The sequence below is a fragment of the Spodoptera frugiperda genome, chromosome 3 (assembly GCF_023101765.2).
Source record: "Spodoptera frugiperda isolate SF20-4 chromosome 3, AGI-APGP_CSIRO_Sfru_2.0, whole genome shotgun sequence".
Classification (NCBI taxonomy): Eukaryota; Metazoa; Arthropoda; class Insecta; order Lepidoptera; family Noctuidae; genus Spodoptera; species Spodoptera frugiperda.
Genome location: NC_064214.1, coordinates 5,280,344 through 5,305,136, shown reverse-complemented (window position 1 = coordinate 5,305,136; position 24,793 = coordinate 5,280,344). Strand labels below are relative to the sequence as shown.

The window sequence follows — 24,793 nt, the reverse complement described above, 5'->3', positions numbered from 1 at the left end:
CTTAAAAAAATCCCACCTTTTAAACCTTCCGTGGACTTCCACAAATAAAGACCAAAGTAGCCAAATCGGTCACACCGTTTTCGAGCTTTAGCAGTACCAGTGAGAGGCAGCGTATTTAAAAGAAATTCGATAAGGCCTAAAAGCAGAAGGTAACCAATAAAAACAAAATAATTAATAAATAAAATAATATAAATGACATTTACCTCTCTAAAATAAAATTTATTTGAAAATTGGCTGATACCCGCGGCAGACGGGCAATAATAGTAAAAAAAACAACGTATGTATATTCATATGCATGTTCACTACATATACAAATCGGTTATTTCAATGTTACAAACAGACACTCCAACTTTATTTATATGTATAGATTCACGTAACTTGACCAAGCGCTCCGATAAATTAATAGTGTCAGGTAAAATGTTCCGGTTGAAACAACAAACAAAAAACAATTTTTTTACAAATTAAAAAGCTAACGTTTGGGTCAATTTTTGAGCACTGGAACAGGTGTTGGAGCCAACGGACTGGATTAAAATGGTTGCCTGCAAAATAAAAATAATTAAAAAAGTAACCCATGCTATCTGGCATATAAAGCAATGAATTAGGTGCTTTTCCACCAGAGATGTGCTATGTAGTTATGCTACGAAGATGTAATAGCTAAGCTGTGAAACTATGTGAGTGTCGTCACTGATACTAAGCTATATAGCTGTGCGAGGAAGATGTGTAGCTCGAGTGTGCGATGTATCGATAGTAGCGAAGCAATCGATAACACGTTTCTTTTAATATAAAAACATAGCTTAGCTGAGTCCGTTTCCACCAGTTCTAAGCTATGTGTACCAATGAATATGATTGGTGGAAGCCAAACGCATACAGAGCAACGAAGCATAACACATATTTGGTTTAAAAACATTGTTATAGGTAACATAACATAAATATACATCATCTTTGTCACATAGCGGTTAGCAGAAACATGTCTCAGAATAGGCTAACAGAAGTGGCAGCGGTAAAACATTCTTACCTCATAATAAATATTGTAATCCCTAAAAATCTATTGTTTATAAAAACAACCTCTAAAATAGTTGAAAAGCACATCATTAATATTAAACATTTGTTTAGTTGAGACTTCACGAGAGGCCGACTCTCAGAGCCGTGTTCAAAGGCAGGAGCTATGTAAATACAGCCACGGGGTTACAACTCCACGGCTGTCTCGTCGCTCGCCCGTCTGAAATTCATTCTTCTTCCAACTAAGAAACATCTTCTTCAAGTCTTGAAGTCCTGGTACTTTGAATTTTTAGACAACCGTATTCTTTGATATTATTTATATAAATCATTATTTTCAAGCTTTCACAAACTATAGATCAGTATTATTTACCAAATAGGTAAAAGAGCGACTTGTTGAATTTATATTTTTTTCTTTTAAAAAACGTTGCCCCATACTAGGATTTTCTCCTGTGTCGTGGGTGCGTTTACAAACATACACGTTCACATGCACATGACACCCAGACCCGAAACAACAATTTGTGGATCACACAAAGAGTTGCTCCGTGCGGGAATCGAACCCGCTACCCGTTGCGCGGCAGCCAGTTGCCCAGCTACCGCACCAACCGTGCAGTCATATTGTGTTGATAACTATTTACAAATCTATTTGAAAAATAAACACAGAAATTTGTAGGTACTTATACACTCACAACGATTTGAAGCTCAGTAATTGCATGAAAATTGAGCCTAAATGTATGCGCTGTTCAACGCGGTACATAGGTACACAGCCGCCGTTTAATTTGCATTTTAGTATTTCAATTAGGTTTAGTTGAGCACTCAAATTCAAATGAAACTACGGTGTGTAAGTCGAACGGTTTATTAAGATCCATTTAATCTGGTACCCACTCAGATTTAGCTGCGTAGTAAATATTTAATTTAATTTATAAGCCCGACTTGAGTTTCGCACTGCGAATACGGTTCGCTGATTTGCTAAATTGACAGTAATTGACACTTACAACAGTTTTCAATTCATTCGAAAATCCCGGCAGTCCCGGAAAATGCTTTTCTTCAAACTACCAGTGACCAGCGCCATTATGGTAATTTTTGTTGGATCGTTTTATTTTCATGAAGTTTTAAGCATGATGCTGCCTTACTTTCTGCTCGCCTAGTATCTCGTTAAGGAAATATTGTGCTTGGTGCTCGGTATAACAACAAACTATTTTGCATAAATGCATTAAAAAGTCATAATTTATTAGCGTAAATCCCAGATACGTAGAGTACCTATACAGCAGAATATAAGTGCTCAAAAATGGAAACGAGTGGTTTTTTTTTTTATCTAAGTTCCTAAATATGCAAGTGAATCTGAATATGAAGTACAATACAAAAGTTCGATAAAATTAAACAAATGTTTACGTGCCCCTATTATAAGTTAGAAGAGTAATACAAGAGTTTTCCTAACTAAGCTCTGCCGACCTACTTCACAGAACAAAATTAATAAGCTGCATGTAACTTCGACCTAACCACTAATGAATCAGCGAAATGAAGAATGCCTCTCCACAAAGTAAAGGGAACGGCGTCTATTCGAGACGTTTTAATTCCCCAGCTATGAATGGAAAACACTGCTACCCAGAAAACATGAGCCCAAAAGAGCTCACAGTATTTTGAGGAACAATGAACAATTATTTTTCGAGGAACACCATTGTTTTGAGAGCGTCTAAAATTACAGTGTAATATTGTATCGTCTGGTAGAATAAATATTGGAGCCTACCTATATTGATTTATTTTTGTATAAAAGGTAGAAATTGCTTACATAGTGTTAAAGGCATTTTGCCCTTCATTAAGTACATAAGTTAAATGTCAGCGGGTTAATAGGTGTCTCGATATCTGGTTACGAGGCTTCTAAGTGCCATTAGACGGTTGAGTGCAGCGCACAATGTAATATTGAGTGAACCAATAATAATATCATATTCTAAATCCAATTGCGTCGCTACTAACCGTGCCTCGCAAGGTAGTGAGAGTGACGCACTTTAGTTAGAACCTATACAATAGTTGGTATATTCAAGCTCCTAGAATCAAAGAGGAAAATTAGTTAGGAATTTTAACACGGTATATTCATAGTTTAAGTTTATTAATGATACTACGACCTCACAGAAAACCGACGTGAAACAATGCTTGCGTTGTGTGAGTGAGGTTACAGGAGGGCCAATTACCCCCTTCCCAATCTCCGATTCCCCAACAACCCTTAAATTCCTAACCCCCGACAGACCCGCAACGCACTTGTAACTCCTTTGAGTTATATGAGTGGCGGCGATTGCTTACCATCAGGTGATCCGTTTGCTTGTTTACCGGCTTATACCATAAAAAATAGATGTTTTCTGTTCTTGAGATTATATCAAAGAATTCTAACGAACGTTTTTTCTTTATAGGTTAAGTTTTATGTTTTCTTTGCAAAATGAGCTCTCATTTTGCTGTTATCGAAGATTTCTTTCATGAATTCATTTGCTCGCAACGTCTAATCAATATCCGATATGAGAAGTTTCAAGGAGTTTAAGGTGAGCTAATGATGAGACGCGCGAAATAACTTTGTAACTTTTAATGAAATATTGATCTAAATCTTTCGGTATGGGGATAAGAGGACAAATTAAATGCTTATAACAATAGTTTTATACATGATAAACTTTTGACATGTTTAATAAACAACGTCAAGAAGGGGTATCTAGGTAGAGGTGCACATTAGGACGTTATGCCGCTATATTATATACACCCACTTTTCACCAATCGTGTTATAAGTCCCATGTAATAGTGGGTGAGCCTATTGCCATATACTGGGCATAATCACAGACTCCTTGCTACTAAATAGAAATTTTGAAAAGCCCGGTAATACTTTGCCCAACCTGGGAATCGAACCCGAGACCCCTTGTCCGGCAGTCGCATTTGCAACTACTATGCCAACGAGGCAGTGATGTTTAATAATGACCCTAAATAATGGGATATCTAGTAGATTTTTAGTTTCTAATATAGCAAGCCACAAGCTATCTTTCGTGACGTGAGTAACGCACTCTCCACTACACGCTCTCTCTATAATAAACCCGCTGGCATTTTTCCGATACGATGGTACTATGAACTAACCAAAATAAAAAAACAAAGTGAACGGCACGAAAAAAAGAGTAATTAAAACACAGTAAACAACGGTTCGACTGGACGCTAGCTACCACTGGAGGCTAAAAACGTTTTAATTGTTTTATCTGAAGGTAAAAACAAACAAAACCGGGTCGCATATCAAGTAAATTGAACCCGGTTTGGGTATCAAACAACAGCCTCCAGCTAGATGATATCAACTGGCTCATTCTCTTTGTCCAGCAAATAAATGGAGTAATTTAAGACCTTCCCTACCTATGTGATAACAGTTTATACGCATTTTATTTTCAGAAGTACCTGCAAGCCATTCTTCTTTTTCCATGTAAAGATAAGCGTCCACGTCCCTCATCGCACGTATCGTACGTATTCCGTATGACGTTATCAGCACGCATCGCATTTAGGCATTGCTCTGATGACGCGGTCGGTACGGTGCGGATCAGTGGACGCAGTTGTTGAAACATGAGCTCTCTATTTAATTTGATAATTGGCATTTACTTTACTACATAATATTTACAACGAAATTAAAAACCTTTAAAAAATAAAAGGTAATTAAAAATTATTTAGGTACTATTTACAAAGCATCAAAAAATTCGTCCGCATCGACGTCAATGGGAAAAGTGCCCAGAAGGCTGGCAGCATTGCCACGTTATATGGCAATGCTTATCCTCTGACTGAGGAACAGACCAGCCCTCTGGTCATGAGATACATCGACCAGGCGTTTGCAGATATTTTTAAATAAACTACGTAGGCTCGGACCGCTCGGACCTAAAGTCTCAACCCCAAAACGGCTCAAAAATATAATAACCAACAAGGTTATTATATTTGCTTTCTACAAACAAGAATCACGAACCCTATGCTCATTCATTCACACTCCAACTTATTTTTAGAAAGAAGCTTTCGTTTTTATTAGATAAACAGACCCTCTGTTTATCTAATAAAAACGAAAGCATTCCTAAACAGTGGTTACGGAACAGTTATGAATAAAACACGTCTCGGAATTGGAGCAAGGTTTAACGTACGGCCCGACAGAGGAACCTCAAGGGTGCTGGGAGACCATTGTCAAGGCTGGATCATGTGTGGATGTCAGTATATCTCGCGAACAATCATAAAAGTTGGTACAACAACGTTTTTTTAGCCCACACTTCGTTTTTTATTCAAGCAGTGAAATGTAGCGGGGTGGAAACTGGTGTTTATTTAATCAGCTACCTACTCAAATTGGTTACAGTGGGAAGAATAACTTAGCAACGGAAACCTGGGATGAGGCTTGAGACACTGTAATATTGGGAGCTTTTAGATTTTGGAATACTTGGTGTCTATTTTTTATCCTGTAATATGCTCACTTCAGTGTGTTAAACTCCGGAGCTGCAGACTACCTGGTGGGTAATTACTGGGGCTCCAATTCGAAAAGTAGGAGTAGGAACGGGGTGGTTTTAGTCAGTAAGAATCTGCCATTCCCTCTCGCCTAGCCCAAAGCGGGAGAAGGCATTGGGTTATCTACACCAACAAAAAAAGAAGTTATTGAGCTAATTAACACATTGAACGCCGTGGTGATCACCGGGGACTGACGTTAGTGGAGGATTTGTCTTCAACAGTTTTCTATCGGCAGTCCAAGGCTTAATAAACAAAGTAATAAATATAAAAATAATACTATATTTGCAATTATTAATTTATTAATATACATTTGAGGAACTGTTAGACACATATCACAGTTTAAAATTCCCTCTCAATCAAGTCAAAAAAAAATCTTACAACACATTAACGTTCAACTTTATTTGCCAACCCTTTAACATCAATATCAGCTGCGGTGTAATTTGAGCTCCCAGCGGTTTGAACTAAAAATCCATTATTGGTAAGAGAAGCTTCATTTTATTATTCAGCTCACGTCGCGAGGATCAATTGATGGAAACTTATAGCACTCATAATGGTTACACTCAGTTCAAATATGGCTGCCATTGGACAGCCGTTTGTATGCTGCGAAGTTAACGGTATTTGATCCTAATATCAATACGTTTTGGTCTTGTTGTAAAGTTAGGATCTAAAATAAATAAAAAGAAATGAAATAATAAAAATGTTTATTTCATGTACTAATATCTGCATAAAAAAAAAATTAACAACCTTTTAGGCAAGGTATACTTGTGCTAGGCAATCCTTATTTACTAATAAAGACTACTGAACTAAAGTTTACAAACAAAGAAAGATTTTTTCAATAGTAAACATAGGATAAATACCAGACTTTCAGAATCGCAAAACGTTCAATGTATGTTAGTTCATTTTGCATGTAAGTTTCTCATACATTCATATTCACTCATAATAATGTAAGTTTAAAACACATCAAGAAAACTATTTTGAAACCTTTATCTAATTTCTTGACTCCTGGTACAGTCTTAAGCAAAGTGTTCGTAACTCATAAAATATTTGCTACCCAATTAACCTGCTGAACTCGCAAGTCTACTCATTAAACTTTCTGGAACATTAAACCTAAATGATCATTATTCTTTTTTACACTTTTCTTCTATTTTAGTTGTAAGTCTTATTTTTTTACTAATTTGTCTGCATTGGTTGGCGCAGCCGCTATGTCGTTTCTGCATAGAAATTACAATAACATTCTCTGTGTGATCCATCAATTGTTCGATTCTGTCTAGGTGTGACGTGTGTATGAAGTTAGAAGAGAGTGAAATTATATTTGTAACTGCACTCACGATAGCTCAGAAAAGCCTACTCAAATATTTTATTTACCTTTAAGACATCTTCAGGCATACAGACTGATAATAATCACTGCATAGTATAAAACAAAGTCGCTTTATCTGTCCCTATGTCTCTTTGTATGCTTAAATCTTTAAAACTACGCAACGGATTTTGATGCGGTTTTTTTTTAAATAGATCACTAGATATGATTCAAGAGGAAGGTACCCATGCGAAGCTGGGGCAGGTCGCTAGTATATTATTAAAATTTAACTTATTGTTGCAGATGGCTTCAGAGAACCGCACTCGTATTCAGCAAAATGACTTGCTACTCCATGAAGCGGTGATCAAAAACGAGCCAGATGCTGTACGCGAAGCACTGCAGCGACCAACCGATGTCAACTGTAGAAATAATGTGAGTTTACCTATATCTGTTGTTGCACATGCTGCTCATTATTAAGGACCCAAGCATAGCCTGAAACTAGTCGAGTAACCTCATCGAACAGTTACATGAATAACTTCTAATTAAATCAAGATTTCAAAACAAATGCACCAAAAACGATCACCTTCGTCATTTTTGGTTAATTTTCGGAATGAAAGAAGTAATTTTATTCAGCTTTTTGGTTATGAAAATTTACAGTGCCTATTGAGTGTCCATTTACCTCAGACAATACAATACTTGGAATTCAACATTACGCAACTTAGTGGCGAAAAGTGAGGCATTTACTTTATTTGATCTTTCCAGAAATAATCAGTCTGATATTATCATTGTTAAATTAGTGTGATGATTCTACTACTTCAAATTGATACGACAGAAATGAGAACTATACAATAATATATCACACGACAGGATTCTATGAATACACTTGATATAGCTCAACTTAAATAGTCCCTAAAGATCTATATTTTACTAAATTAAAGCTTTAAGCTGCTTTCTCATTAACTCCAGAGCTTTCCAACCTTAAACCAGAACCTCGGAAGTTGAAACCGAGAGGGCATTAAATTTCCATTCGCAAGATGGCACAAGTAAATCTTGTAAATTACTTCTTGTGTATGCATACTTAATATTGTCTCTCTTAATGCTTTTACGAACAATTAAATTGAAGCGCTTTGTTTGTCTGTACGCTGTGTGGCTGTAACAAATAATCCCGTGCTTTCGACAACATCCCGCGTTGACGTTGAGTTAATGAGATCGGGAAACGATTTTCTCTCATTTGATTCCCGAATTTCATCTTATTCGATCGAGAATACAAGTTAACCGGTTTCTCGGTTCATTGGAGCTAGTAATTGTATGTTTGTGTATCTAGCAATATCGAAAGTTCGACACAAACTTCGAATCAACCCCTAGAGGAGTGTAGTTAATGCTACCAGCTAATAGCTACTCCGACGTTCGAAGACGAAGTTGCATAATTTGTAGAGAGCATATTCGAAATGCGGTGTTTAAGAGATTTCGGTTCTAAAGAGATATCAATACGATAGGATTTAATGGCAATACTTATTAATTTTTCTCCATTTTAATATTATCTACCGACTAAAATACTTTTGTTGTGCAATTTTCTTTCAAAAGTGTGTAGTGTCTTACTGAGTTTTGCTTTACTAATTTTTTAAATAGAAAAATTGAAACGTGGTTTCAAAACGTATGAGAGTATATTTTATTTCACAGTATGGAAGAGCTCCAATACACTGGGCAGCCAGCAGAGGTAATGTGGAGATAATAAATCTACTCATCGAATCCAAATGTGACATCGAGGCCGCTGATAAGGTCTGATAACAATTTAATTGCTTTGTAATCAACTAAAGTGCATTTGTAAGCCTGTACAAGCGATTAGGTCATTTGGACAATCCATACAATACTGTAAAGCCATCATTCTGTTTATCTGTTTATTTGTTAGATCTCTCTAAAACTATTTAACAAAAAGGAATCTTAAATTAATAAATTGTAAAAAACATCAACAAAAATATTTGCATGTTTCAAAGAAGTATTCTTTTTGCACACGACTTATTCTGCGAATACTTTTGAGTACTAGGCTTTCATAGCAAGAAGAAAGTATCCCATGATTGTTACAGTTCGGAATGCGACCGCTGTTGATGGCGGCATGGCATGGCCATCTAGAGGCGGTGAAAACTCTTGTTGGTGCGGGAGCCTGTCTTGCTGCTACTAACAAAGTATGTTGTCCTAGTAGTTTTCATTATCAGATAACATATATACACGACACATACATATATGACACGTATATAAAATTTCCACAAGCAATTTGATTAACACAATTACCCTAATTATGATAATACTGTTCTTCATTTTATTTTAACAATATTATATTTAACAGTAATATAAACGTGTATTTAATAAACGGTATTGTTTTCGCAGAACCAAGCTTATTAGAATACTTAATTACAATATAATATTACTTTAAACCTGATAGCGTAGTTCTAATAACGTATTAAAATATAATTTACAAACTTGTAACAGAGGAGTGCTTGTGTTTATTATAATAATTAATAAATAATTATTGTATCAGCCACCCTGTATCGTATAACGTTGTTAATTAGTTTCAATTATAAAGGAAGCCTTGTTACGGAACCATTTTATGGCGTGGCGTCAAAGGCGACGATACCCGTAATTATTAAATATACGGTACATATTTCTATTATGTCACACATATAACACAAAAGACAACGAGTAGATATGTAATTGGTAGTACAAAGGTACTATATATACTTAGAACACAGTTCACACAGTGTGTAATTAAATACAGAAAAACAACATAAAAATACACTTCATTTAAGAAAATATTTAAACTTAAATATTTTAAATTAAACTAGAAATAAGTCGTCGTCGTGAAAATGAACCTATCGATCCGTTCGGATATTACACAAAGTAATTCAGAAATAGAATTCGTTTTCTTCAAATAACTTTTTAAAATTCTCCCGTGCAGAAACAAAACGATCTCCTGCAATGCGCGTGCTCCCGCGGTTCATTGGACGTAGCAGAGTATGCCATATCTCTAGGAGCCAAGGTCCAAACTTCGGATGCGGCTGGTGATGCGCCCCTCGCCTTGGCCTCCAGAGCTGGGCATACCTCATTGGTGGAACTTCTCCTACAGAGAGGTTCTTATATCGATGCTGTTAACAAGGTAAGGTACTAGGCTCCTATAAATTTTAAGAGGTATGCTTAATCTATCGCAGTATAAAAAAAAATCTTCCTTCATTTATTTTAATTCGTGGTAATTCCTTTTAACAGTAAATAAGGAAAAGTACCATTAAAATGGGAAACATATAAAGTAAAACGTATTCTAGGAAAAGTATTTATTTCGATTTCCACTGAAAATTAATTTAACATTTTTTTGTATGTAAAGCTATTAATAAAATAAATGTTGGCACATGAATAATTTTGTGAAATCAACTTTAGCTAACGGCTATGAAAATAATTTAGAGAAGGATTTTCAGCATATTTCGTTTATTAAAAATAAAAAAATCATTTGTTATTTAAATTGAATTGATGTTTGATAACATCAATCTTCAGAAAACGATTTATTTGAAAGCAATATTATTATCCAAACTACTTTATCTCGATATTTTTCGGTACAGTCGGCCCAGCGAACTAAACAAACTATGTATTTTACTCACACATTTATAATATTTTGGCATGAAAATATGCTCTGAAAAAACGTAATTTATTACTTTGAAGACATTTCAATATTTCACTATCATCATATCTTAACAGATATAATCATAGATGTAGGTAGATATGTACATATCTAGCTGAGCTTCAAAAGTACTTTACAATTATTATTTCCCACTAGTTTCTGGCAGCGGCTTTGCCTGCGTTTCTGTGGGTAAAAACTACATCTAAATCAGCTGTTTACCAAATTTCATCAAAATCGATTTAGTAGTTTCAGCGTAATTGAGAGGAAAATATTCAAGCAAACAAACTTTCACAATTATAACATTATCAATAAATGATTAAAAACTTTATCTTCAAACGGATTTGGATCTTACGTCAACTCTGTGAGTATTTAAGATCCCTTGTGGTGTTCTCCTAAATACATAGATTAGTACTTCAGATTGTTTCTTAATAAAATAAAACTCCAATTTAATAAGAAAGTAACGATTCTGAATCAAATAAAGTAAATCTCACGGCTCCATGCTCCTTCGAAGTTTTTTTCACCTGAGTTTTCAAGTTTTATTTAAAAACTTCATTGTTTTTCTTATCAAAGAACTTTATTTAATTGGTTTTTAAAAAAGATTGGACTTTTATGTGCTGATCAAGTGTAATTACTGTTTTATTCGATAGGCACCGAATATAATTTGTGTCTAGGTACGTTAAAATTATTTATTACTCAAAAGGAAAAAGGCTTAAGTTTTCTGCTAGTAACCATAGGCCAAACATAAATAGCTAAAAAGAAGTCAACTTAGGAGGCATAATAACAAGCCTGAGTAAATGCGTTTTACTGTACTGAAAAAATCTTTCTCTTGCGAAGCGTATAAAAAATAAATGTCATGGCCGCCAACGAACATGTTTTAAAGTGCCTATGCCTAAAGTTATTATGCCCAAAACAAATAAAACAAAGTTTGGCAGTAAACCACTATTCTAGTTAAAGTGGTTTGTCTAGTGAGCACATACAAAATGTCAACGCTAGCAGAGCAGGTAAGTACGGTAATGTTATTTCGCTCCAAGAGTTAGTACCTACTCAGATTTTAGTTAGTTAGTTTATTTAACCGTAACTTTTATTCAAACTGAACACTACATTAAGTGTGGGAGAGCCATGCTTCGGCACGAATGAGCCGGCTCGACCGGAGTGATACCACGGCCTCACAGAAAACCGACGTGAAACAACGCTTGCGTTGTGTTTCGTTGTGTAAGTGAGGTTACCGGAGCACTAATTACCCCCCTTCCCAATCCCCGATTCCCTAAAAATTCTTAAATTCCTAACCCCCAAAAGGCTGGCAACGCACTTGTAACTTCTCTGGTGTTTCAAGTGTCCATGGGCGGCGGCGGTTGCTTACCATCAGGTGATCCGACTGCTCGTTTTACTGAACAAAATCTTCATAAAATTCCACTATAAAAAATAGAAATTGAACATGGCCGCCAACGAACATGTTTTAAAGTGCCTATGCCTAAAGTTATTATGCCCAAAACAAATAAAACAAAGTTTGGCAGTAAACCACTATTCTAGTTAAAGTGGTTTGTCTAGTGAGCACATACAAAATGTCAACGCTAGCAGAGCAGGTAAGTACGGTAATGTTATTTCGCTCCAAGAGTTAGTACCTACTCAGATTTTAGTTAGTTAGTTTATTTAACCGTAACTTTTATTCAAACTGAAATACTACACTATAAATAAGTGTGGGAGAGCCATGCTTCAGCACGAATGAGCCAGCTCGACTAGTCATACCACGACTTTACAGAAAACCGACGTGGAACAACTTGCGTTGTGTTTCGTTTTATGTATCAGTGAGGTTACCGGAGCTTCTAATCACCCCTTCTACAGAGTCTTAGTCCAATACCCCGATTCCTATAAAATTCCTTAAATTTAACACCCAAAAGGCTGGCAACGCACTTGTAACTTCTCTGGTGTTTCAAGTGTCCATGGGCGGCGGCGGTTGCTTACCATCAGGTGATCCGACTGCTCGTTTACCAAAATGCACATCAAAAGATTTGTGAAATTCCACTGATTACAAAATTAGAAATTGAACTCATTCCACTGTGACAACGAGGGATTAAAAACCAATCCAATCGACAAAAGTGGATAGATAGTACCAGGTTAGCATAAAGCTTAACAATGCATCAGTCTGATTAATTCCAGTTTTCTGACGGCGAGAAAAGATTACCAGGAGTCCGGGATTAACATTCTTCGGCCGAGCATAAGGTTTGCGGAATTAAATTATAAGGCCATTACTGATTCTCATTTAGAACATAAATTCACATAATTGGAGGGCCTTAATTTAGGTCGGGGAGACTTGAGAAATATATAGAAAAGATAATAAAACTGTGCGTCTGTAAAAAGGTTGATGACATAGTAATATTAGTTAGCTGTACATTGAAGCGTCCTACCCTATACATAAGTACGTATTTATTTCAAAGGTCCCAATAACCTATTTCAGTAAGAAAGGTATCTTAATAATAAGAACACCCAACTCCACGAACCTCCGTCGTATTTTTACCTCAGTAAAACTTTATTCTGCTATCAGAAAATGTAGCAAATTATGCAAATACGAGCTTCTATACCACACTACAGAGTTTAGTGCTGAATAAAGTGGTCTTATAATTTGATTAAAATGACAAAAGATTACACTTATGGCTACATACCTGATAGCCTGATTCTGATGGCTTATATTAATACAGTAGAACCTCGATAATCCGTACTCAAGCTAATCCGAACGCCGCTGTAATCCGAACTGCCGCTGTCTTTAACTATAACTGAAAAGTGTGCCATACTGGATAGTTTGAAAGATGGAGTGTCTGGAACTTCTCATTCCCTTAAGTATGGTGTTGGAAAATCGACAATTACTGATTTAAAGAAAAAAGAACAGAAGATACGGTCGTTTGTAGCTCAAACCGAGAAAGGCCCAGGTTTGAGAAAAACGCTTAAATTGCCAAAAAATCCCGATCTCGAAGAAGCACTTTTCACTTATTAATAAGTAACTTGTGTAAAATGTGGTTTAAATGTGTATTTTACTAAACCTCAATAAATATATTTATATCAAAATATAACTAAATTTTTTTCTATACTGTATTATTTATTTCTATAGTACATATTATAATCCGAACGCTCCGTGAGTCCGAACAGGGGTAATTTTTTGGTAGTTCGGATTATCGAGGCTCTACTGTATTGATTTGTTAATTAAACCAATGGTCATCATCGGCAGATGTCAAAAATGCTTTTAACTAAATGACACTTTAATAATACAATCACGTGGAAATGAATTTGAAAATTGTTTTTTGATTTCATATTAATTGAAATATCTATATTTTTGTTTTGGTGTCGTACAGATTTTTAGTTTTTATTCTACACTTAGTATGGCATAACGTATGTTAGTAACATACATTACGCCTTATGCATTCCTAGTAGGAGTAGTCCACCCTAATTTTCGCTAATTTCGTTATGCTTCCCATATAGGTAAATGGGGAGCAAAACAAAAGCACCTAACAAATAAAATACACTTGAGAGCAAAGAAACGAAACCACTAGCGTTTTCTTTTTTAAATTTAAAGAACCCTCTATAACTTTAAAAAATAAATTCGTTTTACAACAAAATATCTACTCTCATTTTAAAGGTAATTAAATTACCTACCTTTGATACGTTACCAGCTAAGACAGTATTTGTAACAGAAAATATTAATCAAGAAATGAAAAACGCTAGTGGGCCCGTTTCTTTGCTCCCAAGTGTAGAACCATATTTATTTATTCGAAACAACTGTTTATGGCTCTTCATGTCGTAAGCTGACGTCGATAGCTCGGCTGGTACTCAATATTTTCTTGTTACATAATATTATGTTGTCTGTTCAATCTGTCACCAAATTAGTGTATCTACGCTTGAGTAATCAATCAAATAGAACCTTCTGATTGCGTTCATCCAGATAACTAGGTCCAGTTTCATCGTTGATCTAGTTAACTAAGCTTATACCAATGTTGATGAAAACGTTATCCCAATTTGTACCACAATGTAGGTTCTAATTATACCGCCTGATGACACATGAAAGCCTGGTATATGAGTAACAAACGCACTATGTTTTGCGACTCAAATATTCTGTTTTGAAAAAACCTTTGCTTTATCTATGAGAGTGCAGATTCTGTATGAGTTATGTACATTTTCTTTTCGTTGCTGTGTAGTCAAAAAACATTAAATAATTTTATTAATGGTTAATTGAAGATGAGTTCACAAAAAATCGCTATGGAGAAACTGATAAAATATATTTTTTTTATTGAATAATACATACTAGTTACTATGTATTATAAGTATAGTCAGTATAGTATGTCAGTTATAAAGTGTTCCCTGAGCATACACTAATGAGATTTTCAGCTCTAAAATAAGACTACAGAAACCTATTCGCAATTTCACATGCAATGATATTTCCTCATAATTCTCGGAAACGGACTGCTATATTCGACGACAAATGAGAGCCACGACTTTATTAGAAATGATTGCTGTTTTAATTATGAATGCCTAGTAACTATCCGGGACGAATAAATAATTCTCCGAATCGTATATGTATATTTCGATAATACATTTACATACCTACCTAGCTCCGTTTTCTTTTGAATTTTTACGCTTATAGTTTAGTTTTTATGTCCATATATTTTTGTATTCTCACTTAATTACATTTTCTTTATTATTTCTTTATCATTATCCCATCAGTTTTAATAGATAAATAACATGACGTTACAAAGTATCGAATTTGAGAGCTCGTAGTTGTGTAACAATAAATAAAAATCTTTAGATACTTTTACCCGTAGAAAGAAAGGTAGGCTCAGCAATCAAAATAATTAAAAATATCCATCCCACGATCGCTTAATCATCGGAATGAGCGGAGTTTCGGAAAAGAAAAATACTAAACGTGTACATTAAACTACAATCCTCCCTCAATGGACGTTTTGTTACAATCGAGTCGATTGCCGACCCGAGATGTTTATTAATACAAGATGGAATCGATATTTACTCGGTAGAACCGAAAATGTAGGAAAATGTTGCCTGTCTACTTTGTTTTTTGTTTACCGAACCGATCTCTGTTTAGTAACATCCATAATAGGCATTGTTCCATTCAAGGTAAGTATTTATGTTTTTAGTGGTGTGCTTATGTTTCTAGTGTTTATTGTATTCAGATCATACTATAAGTTATATGCGGTAATCTCAGATTGCCTGATTTTCTTCTGTTTGGCTACTTGCACTTTCTTTGTCCCAAAGTAACCTTTCCGAAAAAGGATTGATAAAATAAAATCGTTTTATTATATTTGCTTTGGCAACTGAGTATTAAATCTTTAAGGCTATGGTCATAAACAGCAGGTTTCAGAACATAATGTGCAAAACACCTTATGACATAACAATATCTAATCTATAAAAGCGAGTTTTGTCAAATAAATAATCCTAAATCTAACCTTGATTAGAACTAAGTAGAATCCAATGAACCAGGCAAACATGACGATGTAGTATTAGCCTGTTAGACGAAATCAAAGCGCGAAACCAAACAACGTAGGATAAAATCAACATTGAAATTGGCGCCGAAACAGACAGAACACTTCAATAAGCTATGTCACCCTAGTACCCACAATTACGGTCGGCTGTCCCCACTCGACGTTTGAAGCCCGAGACAGGCACTTAGCGAGCAAAATCGACGAACAAACAAACATTGTTGTTGGTCCTACAAATTCCACATATCAACTCTGAAGCTTTGATATTTGATACAGAGCACCAATGTGACATTTTATCAGATTTCACATGAGTGGTACAAAGTAATGATTATCAACTTGATAAAATAATGTTAGAGATTAACATAAAAAGGCAATTATGTAACGTTTATTACAAGATAATGATAACATCATGACACAATCTGTTTGTAATGTCCTTTAAAATATAAATGTTACCTACTTATTTCACACCAAAAAGCACTTTAAAATGTTTGATGCGTGTTGAGTGAACCAGTATTTTATTTTGCACATTTTACAGGCATAAAAATAAGGACTTTAAACTTATCATAAATAGAGTAAACAATCCACTTAACCATCTATTCTTTACAGGTCTCTCGGCTATAATTCTATCACAATACCTTTAGCTATCTGTGCTTCATCAAGGACTTGTATCGAGTGTCTATTATGAACATAGTACACAGTTAGCACTGTGCAGTGGTATTACTGGCAGGCGCTTAATTAGATACATTCCGTTGTCTTCCTCAAGATAATCCTAATACAAAGGATGAATTGTTCCTGATTTGGAATTTAATGGTATTGTCTCTTACTCTTACTCAAAGATTTTATAATAAAATCAAAATGCTGATTAAATAAATTAATTCATCATGATATTTCAAGATAGGTAATGTGTTATTTATTATTTATTTATTTATTCCTTTTCCATATAAATTACATTATAATATACTAAGCCCCACAAAACCGTTGTAATGGTTTATATTTTATGTTTTTGTTTATTTTTTTGGTTTTTTTTTTTGTAATGGTTAGTACGGTCTATTGTTCAATTTGTAACTGTAACCTCATCCACAGGTAGGCCGCACAGCACTGCATGTGGCTTGCGAAGGTGGACACTCCTCGACTGCTGCGTTCCTAATATCCAAAGGTGCCTCCAAAGAGGCGCGAGACAACTCAGGTCGAACACCTCTGCACCTGGCGGCCGTACATCGACATACTGAACTCGTGAGAGTGCTACTTGAGGCCGAATGTCATGTGGATGCTGTAGACAACGTGAGTTTATGATACCCTAGTACTCCGATCGTATGTTTTTGCGTATGTGTGTGGACAAAACGAATAAAATGTTAACCATGTTGTTTATTAATTGTGGGAAAAGTTCTTGTTGTGAGTTAAATAATAAACAGACAGGTTGGCTCTTAATTAATATCTAAATCAGTTTTTTTTTTCAGTAAGTAGTATATGCGTCCTCAATTTTTTGTTATGCCTTGATTACCTTGTATGTCAAGTTGTAAGATTGTTTTCTAACCAAGCAAATAAACTTGAAACTAAACAAAATATTCGCGAAATCATTGGAATTTATTTATCTTTCACGCCATCACAGGACCTTGCAATTACCGAAAGAGAAATATAAAAGTGTATGAATAAAACATTGCGAGCTCATTACCTGTTGGGAGGCACAAAACTGGAATAATGTTGTTTTGTGGTTTCGTGGGGCGAATGGTGCTTAACATTGGTTCGTATTGCTTGTTATTAAAGCATATTTTTATTTACTAATTTATTTTCAGAATGGAGTAACTGCGTTGCAAATGGCTTGTGCACAAGGCTGTCGAGGTATTGCTGAACACTTGTTGGCATTTGGTGCAAACGTTCATATGCAAAACAATGTGAGTAAACGCTGCTCAAAAACTAAGAAACTACCAGGATAGCATAAAGCAGAAGCACTCAAATGGTGTTTAAAAATCTCAATTTTCTTTTTCTCAACTAGGTTGGGTCGTCAGCACTGCACGCAGCTTGCGCAGCCGATGCTACGGATATCGTGGAATTACTCCTTGCACATGGAGCAGATCCTGCACTAACAGACCAGGTAAACCAATAGCAAAATACCTTGACTTAAACATAAAAAATACGTAAAATTTGTAGCAAAAAATTATAAAAATTGTATTTCGTAAGGGGACACCCGGGTTTGAACCGGGGACCTCTCGATCTGCAGTCGAATGCTCTACCACTGAGCTATATCCCCACGTGACAACATATGCTAAATAGAAGATTCCATTATGTTATCTTCGTTAAGCTCGTGACGTCATACATTAATATTTATAGAAAGCAAGTTGATAAAGCCATTTTGTACGCCCACTGATAACAGTAATTTTATCGCTGTTCTAACAATGATGACTCAATCACTACACAATGCTGCCTACATATTGCCTTTGTGATTTACAATGCTTCGGACATATTATGTGCCAATTATTCTCTGTATAGGTCGCCCCGCGGTCGACATTTACTGTACACTGTACCGACCATAATTTATTGTAGCCGAGACAACTGGTTTTGAATTAAATGTAATTAATTAATTTAATACTTTTTGGTAGGTAACCTTTAAATTTAATTTCGTAGCTGTATTTTTATTGTCGCCCTTACATATCAGATCTCAAGTTAAGTATCTTCAACTGTAGATGTCATTGCCCTCATAATTGAATCAAACCACAACAGTAATAACCTGAATGCGTAATTATGCATAACTATATTATTGTTTTAAGGATTTAGGTACCCTATTTGGCAATAATATATTCAACTAAAACAATGAAATCATCGTCACAGATAATATAATTGCTGATATATTCATATCTGCCTGCTTTATGTACCAGGCAAACATAAATCGTAACGAGTTACATATCATTCGATCATGCGGTGATGGAATTTGCATGGTCGCGTAATATGTATTTCATTGGAAGGATTTCATACATTATTGATGACACTCGTTCAGAACAACGAAGTTTAATGTTTTGTTGGGTCTTGTTTTGACTTACAGGCAGATTTTGAACAAGGTAGGGGCCTGATTCTATTTAAATTAGAGGCTAGAAATCAATTATAATTTGACACTTAAATAAATCTGAAAAATCACTATAAAATAGGTCACTGAAGATCCTAACCTTTAAATCTTTCTTTTAAACATTGCCCCACACTAGGATTTTCTCCTGTGTCGTGGGTGGGTTTACAAACATACTATTTTACATACACATGACACCTAGACCACAGAAACAACAATCTTTCGATCAGACAAAGAGTTGCTCCGTGCGGGAATCAGACCCGTTACACGTTGCACGCATTCGTCTGCTCAGGTAACCAAGTCAAAGGTTTAATTTATTTGTTTGTTAACAATGTGATGCTCTTTTAATGTTTCTATTTAAGGACTTTAGTATTAAGGCAAATTCACACATTTCTAAATTGTGTGTAATACATAGAAACCATTTTTGATGTTAAGTAACATATAATATGTAGGCATTTACTTTGCAAACGTTCGAGTTTACTATTCAGAATTTCTACCTAAAGTAAGTAAAGTAAATGTTCGGACCGGGACTCGTGTACAGAATCAGGCTGCAGGCTCAACTCCACTGAATTATTGAAGCGTCTCGACCTTCGTACCGTTTCTGTGCTCCTGGTACATTCACGTCTATTGCATAATACAAATTGCGAATTTTATGTACGCCGAGTAATAACAACACAATATTTTATTTACTCGACTGGTCTGAATGTAGTCAAAAGTTCCTACTTATTTGATGGTGTTTTTGGGAAACAAAAGTTTGTTCACTATCTCTTATTATTTAATTTGAAGACGTCCTACTGTTGAGTGGACTTCGCCCATAATAAACTTTATTTTGTTCCTCCATCCGTCTGTCCATCCATTCTGTTACTTTGGGTCCATACATCATTGATTAGTAATAGGTCCTATTTACTTGATATGTAATTGAAATTGGTATTGTAAGAGAGGGAATGATAAAGCATTAGTTAATTAATTTTATGAAGTTTATTATTTGTCAACTAGCTCTCATGGGGATATAGCTCAGTGGTAGAGCATTCGACTGCAGATCGAGAGGTCCCCGGTTCAAACCCGGGTGTCCCCTGATATCATACTTTTTTTTCACAACTTTAATATAAGTTTTTATTAGGAGTTCACTAAATTTTTTGACGAATTATACCCTTAATTCGTTGTAGACTTTTTTCATATTAATATTCAGTATTGAATTCAATTACGAGTACTACTTACAAAAGTAATTTGCAAAGTTACGATTTCATTGTGTAAATAATTTCATGAGTACCCACCAATTTGTGTATAAATAAACGAGTATTATGTTGAATTTGGAATCACCATTTGTTGAACAAACTCCTTGTGTTTCTTGGTACCCTAGGACAACAAGGAATGTTATATTGAAACGTGTTATTGTTAACTTTAACAATTTGTTATTGTAAACAGAACTTGGGCTTGTTATTTCCATTGTTTAATTTACATAATAGATCGGCTACTTCATCATTCGAAGTTATTATGTTCAGCCCTAGGGAAATTATCAGAGTTTTTAGTCATAGAACAAATATCATAGGTTTCTTGGTAGGTACAGACAGAATTATGAACAATGAGTGAATTAATTAGTCTACCACTAACATTTAGTAATTAGCTTCTATATCTTGTTTGAATTACGTCAACTGTGAATTGTTAACTGAGTAATTGGGATTACATTAATTAATTATTTCAGCTTACAATTTATTCAGTGGTATATCAGAGGGTGTTTAGTACTAAATTGGGTCGGCTACAGGTCTAGATACATGGTCTAGATGAATGATGGTAACTCACATAAAAGGAAATACTGAGTTATTTGTAGAGAATTGAGCAGTCAGTTAGTAGTTAGATAAGACTTAAGTAGTTAACAATAATAAACATTATTGAAAAATTATTATTTTCGTAATCTTAATCAACCATTCCGTCAGTCAACCAATGAACCAGATCGATCAATCATGTTAGATGGACCAGATCATATGAGCCTTTATAAAAAGGGCCATAGGATGGTAATTTTATTTATTTGGACGCACTTAATTAAATTCCACTTATTTGGTCAGTGGTCTCAATCCCCGGTGAGCGTGGCCGGTGGAGCAGCAGAGTCTCCTCCTGAGGGGTTCCGAAGAGCGGCGAGAGGATCCTTCTCAGCTATCCTGGATCTACTGACAGCTACCGCGAACTTGGAGATACCACACCAGGCAAGTTTCAATACCTACTTCATCAAAAATATTATCTGTACCCTTAGTACAAGTTTACTTTACGTTTAAAGTAATCGAAACGAGAGTGCGTTCGGCGCTCTGATTGGTTGGTTCATTCGCTCCGGCCAATCAGAACGCCGAACGCGTTCTCGTTTCGTTTTCGTTCAACATAAAGCAAACTCGTTCTATGGGTAATGTACTGTCTACTGCAACCTTTTAAATATAAAAAGTAGTCCATGTGATTTTCATACAGTTACCTAAGTTTCATCTAAACCCATTCAGAAGTTTTTGCGTGAAAGAGTAACAAACATACAACAACACTACAACAACCACTAGACCTTATCAAGAATCAGAAACAGATCTGCCTTAGCTTTATCATCAATTTCTCAGGACTTTCTTGCTGACCCAGCTGCCAATACAATAACCAACGCGCATTCAAATAGATACTATAATCTTCCCTTGTTAAGGAATCCATTCATCTTTCCTGACAAATTGATGGGACTGAATAATAATTATAATTATTAATTACATTTGTTGGTGTAAGTGACATATTTGATTTCGTTTCAGAGTTTTGTATTTGCATATGAAATATATTTAAGTGTGGGATTGCCATGCTTCGGCACGAATGGAGTGATACCACGGCCTCACAGAATACTGAAGCGAAACAATACCTCCTTACGTTGTGGTTTTTGTGTGAGTGGGATTACCGGAGGCCCAGTTACCAATCCCCGATTCCCCAACAACCCTTTAATTCCTAACCCCCAAAATGCCTCTAATATTTTGGATGTCCATGGGCGGCGGCAATTGCTTACTATCAGGTGATACATCTGCTCATTTACCGGCTTTTAGGTAACAATAGGTGAATATACATACTTTATTATACTTACCTAATAAACTTTACGAACTACTAAGGAAACAGAAACATTAAATTGCATAATATAAAAATCCATACTGACTTCGTTGTTTTCGAACAAAAAGTTAGTCTATAGAACAAATTCTGTTTATATAACATAGAGTGGTTTATACGAACAAACTCTTCCATAACTCATAAAAGTTTTTACTGAACCAATGTTATTCCTTCATACTCTTTTCCTGAAGCTTTTCGGGATTTTTCGATAGAAATAAAAGGAAACTTTTTACTTTTCGCAAAGATTCAAACCAATTTATTGAATGTGAGAAAGGAATTTGGAATTTGGACGTATTAATTGCGACATGGGAGTATATAAAATATTTGTACCTAATAATTATACACCTAAATTCAAATATTTTACCCAATTTATAGGTGCTCCCATCTGAGTTTGCCAAAATTCTAATGCTTTTTAACCGACTTCCCAAAAAGGATGTTTTTTCTCAATTCGGCCGGTATGTTCTTTTTTGTAGGTATTACTATCCAAAGTAATATTTAAACAGGTTTCTATTGTGCTGAACTTTGATCAACTAGTTAGTGTTGATCCAAGATGCTAAATAATTTATTAGATCTTAATATTCTCATTGTTACCTTTGTAGTGAATTATTTTTAGGCTAGAAAATCGTTAAAGTTGATTTCGTAGTGGAAATTCCCCAAAGTTTGTAACAACTAGGTAACATTTCAGATTATCGCGTTCAAACAGAGCAGCACGGGGCCTTTGTTTTGTAAATACGAACTCACTAGCTTCTGTCCGCGGCTTCAACCGTGTTAGTTAAATTAAATAAAGATAGAATATAAAGATCATTATCACTCAAGTCAGCTCATACCCTGTCTGTATAGATAGGTACCTAATTTTAGCGTAATTGACGGACCAGCATCCAAATAAACAAACTGTAACATTTATAATATTAGTGTGATTAGGTATAGGGCGTTTCTTATACATATAATAAGTAAATAGGTACAAGCCTGTAATAGGTACATAAATAATTTAATGCATAACTCATAAGTACCATATGCGGCCCGATTTTATACGATTTTCCACTGATTTCAGTAAGCTATAAATTTCATCAGATGCGCAAAAATCTGTAACCCAATTTTGTACATTCGGATACAAATTGTTTTAAAATGCAAAATGTCGTTACGCTCCCCACGATAGGCGCAGCACTACAATTTGATAACAGAAACGGACGCACGATAACTGCCGGGAGGGTTAAACAGAGATTTTATTACCTTTTCGCTTATATCTGCCTAGAAGAATCATGGTAGCATTTGGTTATTCTGTTCTATGATAACGCTAGTCAGTCATACTAGGTAGATAGGTAAGTAGGTTAGGGACTACTTTAGTTCTATAAACGACAATATAAAAACAATCCTACGAAAATCTCATGTTAATGGGAGATTAGATATCTTGGAATAAGAATACTAAGCACATTGTCATTTCCAAGATACCCGGTGCCCCCTTTAGGTGTTCTAGTGGGGTAAAAATCCCCACACTTCCTAGTTTTTTCCCCAAAAAGATAGACGCCTTTTGAAAATTTCCCTCCATCAACAAAAAAAGGTAATTTCCAAGATAGACGTTTCTAGTTACCCTTACTTAGACGCTATTTAGGTAGGTTTTCATAACACTAATACATTACATCGGCCAAATGTGAAAGTGTACTAAGAAATAATGCAGGAAAACGAGGACAAAAGGGGCCGAAAGAGGTCACACGTATCTCTTAAAAACAGGATCATGCCGGAATGTCTTCGGGGTCCAATCCAGTAAATAAACTATTTTATTTTATTGGCAACACACGTGCCTGAATGTTAATAGCCAATGTGTCATGGCACTGATGGCGGCAATATCGCAAATTACAACATGATATAAAAAATATAGACTAAATAGACGCCTCTTATAAACAAATTCTGAACTTTTCGTAATTTTTGTCCTGTCCATTAAGGCATTTAATAATATAAGGGACGTTAATAAAGATCGGAAAATTTAATACCTTATTACAGTAAATATGTGAGCTATATAATCATCATACATAGCCCGTAAAACATATAGAACAATATATAATCATAAGATCTTCAAGAAACATATCCCCCAGCCATCAGGACGCCCCCAGCATATTACAACAAAGATCTCTTGTTTTCTTATCAAACTAGCGACAGGTGGATCTTTCCAAGGAATATCTCGACGTAGGTAATAAAAATATTTAGTTTGCTATTGGAATATATTTCTGAGACTTTCAGATATTTTGTTAGTGGTTGTATACATATATTTCATTGTCATTGAAATATTTTCTGATTTCATTCTGCGTTGGGAGAAAATTCGTGGTACTTGGAAACTTTGGGTCAAAGCGTAGGTACCTTAATATAAAACTTATTCATTCATAGCAGCTATACTGTTTATACAGGAAGCCTAAGTACCTAGATAAAAATGCCGTTTACTTAGAACTAGTTAGAACTTCAGCCCTAACTAGTTTCCTAGTACTCTGCACGTCAAACAAGCTTGAAGCCCAATTCCCATTAGCCGTGGTCTACCTCCACGTTCGTGTTCCCACAAATTATCGTGAATTTAAATTTGTAAACTTTGCTTTCCATCCGTGCGACACGTGAGCGTGCCAATTTCCTGGCATGATATCAATTTCCTGCTCTCCTAGTCGATTCAATTTCTCCATGCGTTGTTGTTACGATATGTCGGGAATATACCTAGCTATGGATCC

The 24,793-nt window shown here is 35.3% G+C and overlaps 1 protein-coding gene and 2 non-coding genes across 3 annotated transcripts in view; 2 read left to right on the top strand and 1 right to left on the bottom strand.

Annotated features, from left to right (window-relative positions):
• LOC118274112 (serine/threonine-protein phosphatase 6 regulatory ankyrin repeat subunit A) overlaps positions 1-24,793 on the top strand; it is a 51,542-nt gene that overhangs the window by 22,847 nt on the left and 3,902 nt on the right. Inside the window, exons 2-9 of the mRNA XM_035591488.2 lie at positions 7,082-7,210; positions 8,459-8,557; positions 8,863-8,961; positions 9,732-9,929; positions 17,006-17,203; positions 17,716-17,814; positions 17,916-18,014; positions 21,041-21,178. Of these exons, the coding sequence (XP_035447381.2) occupies positions 7,082-7,210; positions 8,459-8,557; positions 8,863-8,961; positions 9,732-9,929; positions 17,006-17,203; positions 17,716-17,814; positions 17,916-18,014; positions 21,041-21,178 (1,059 nt within the window). The remainder of the gene's footprint in view (positions 1-7,081; positions 7,211-8,458; positions 8,558-8,862; positions 8,962-9,731; positions 9,930-17,005; positions 17,204-17,715; positions 17,815-17,915; positions 18,015-21,040; positions 21,179-24,793) is intronic.
• Positions 18,099-18,170, bottom strand: Trnac-gca (transfer RNA cysteine (anticodon GCA)). Its single transcript has one exon. It is a non-coding gene; the product is annotated as a tRNA-Cys (tRNA).
• Trnac-gca (transfer RNA cysteine (anticodon GCA)) lies at positions 19,981-20,052 on the top strand. Its single transcript has one exon. It is a non-coding gene; the product is annotated as a tRNA-Cys (tRNA).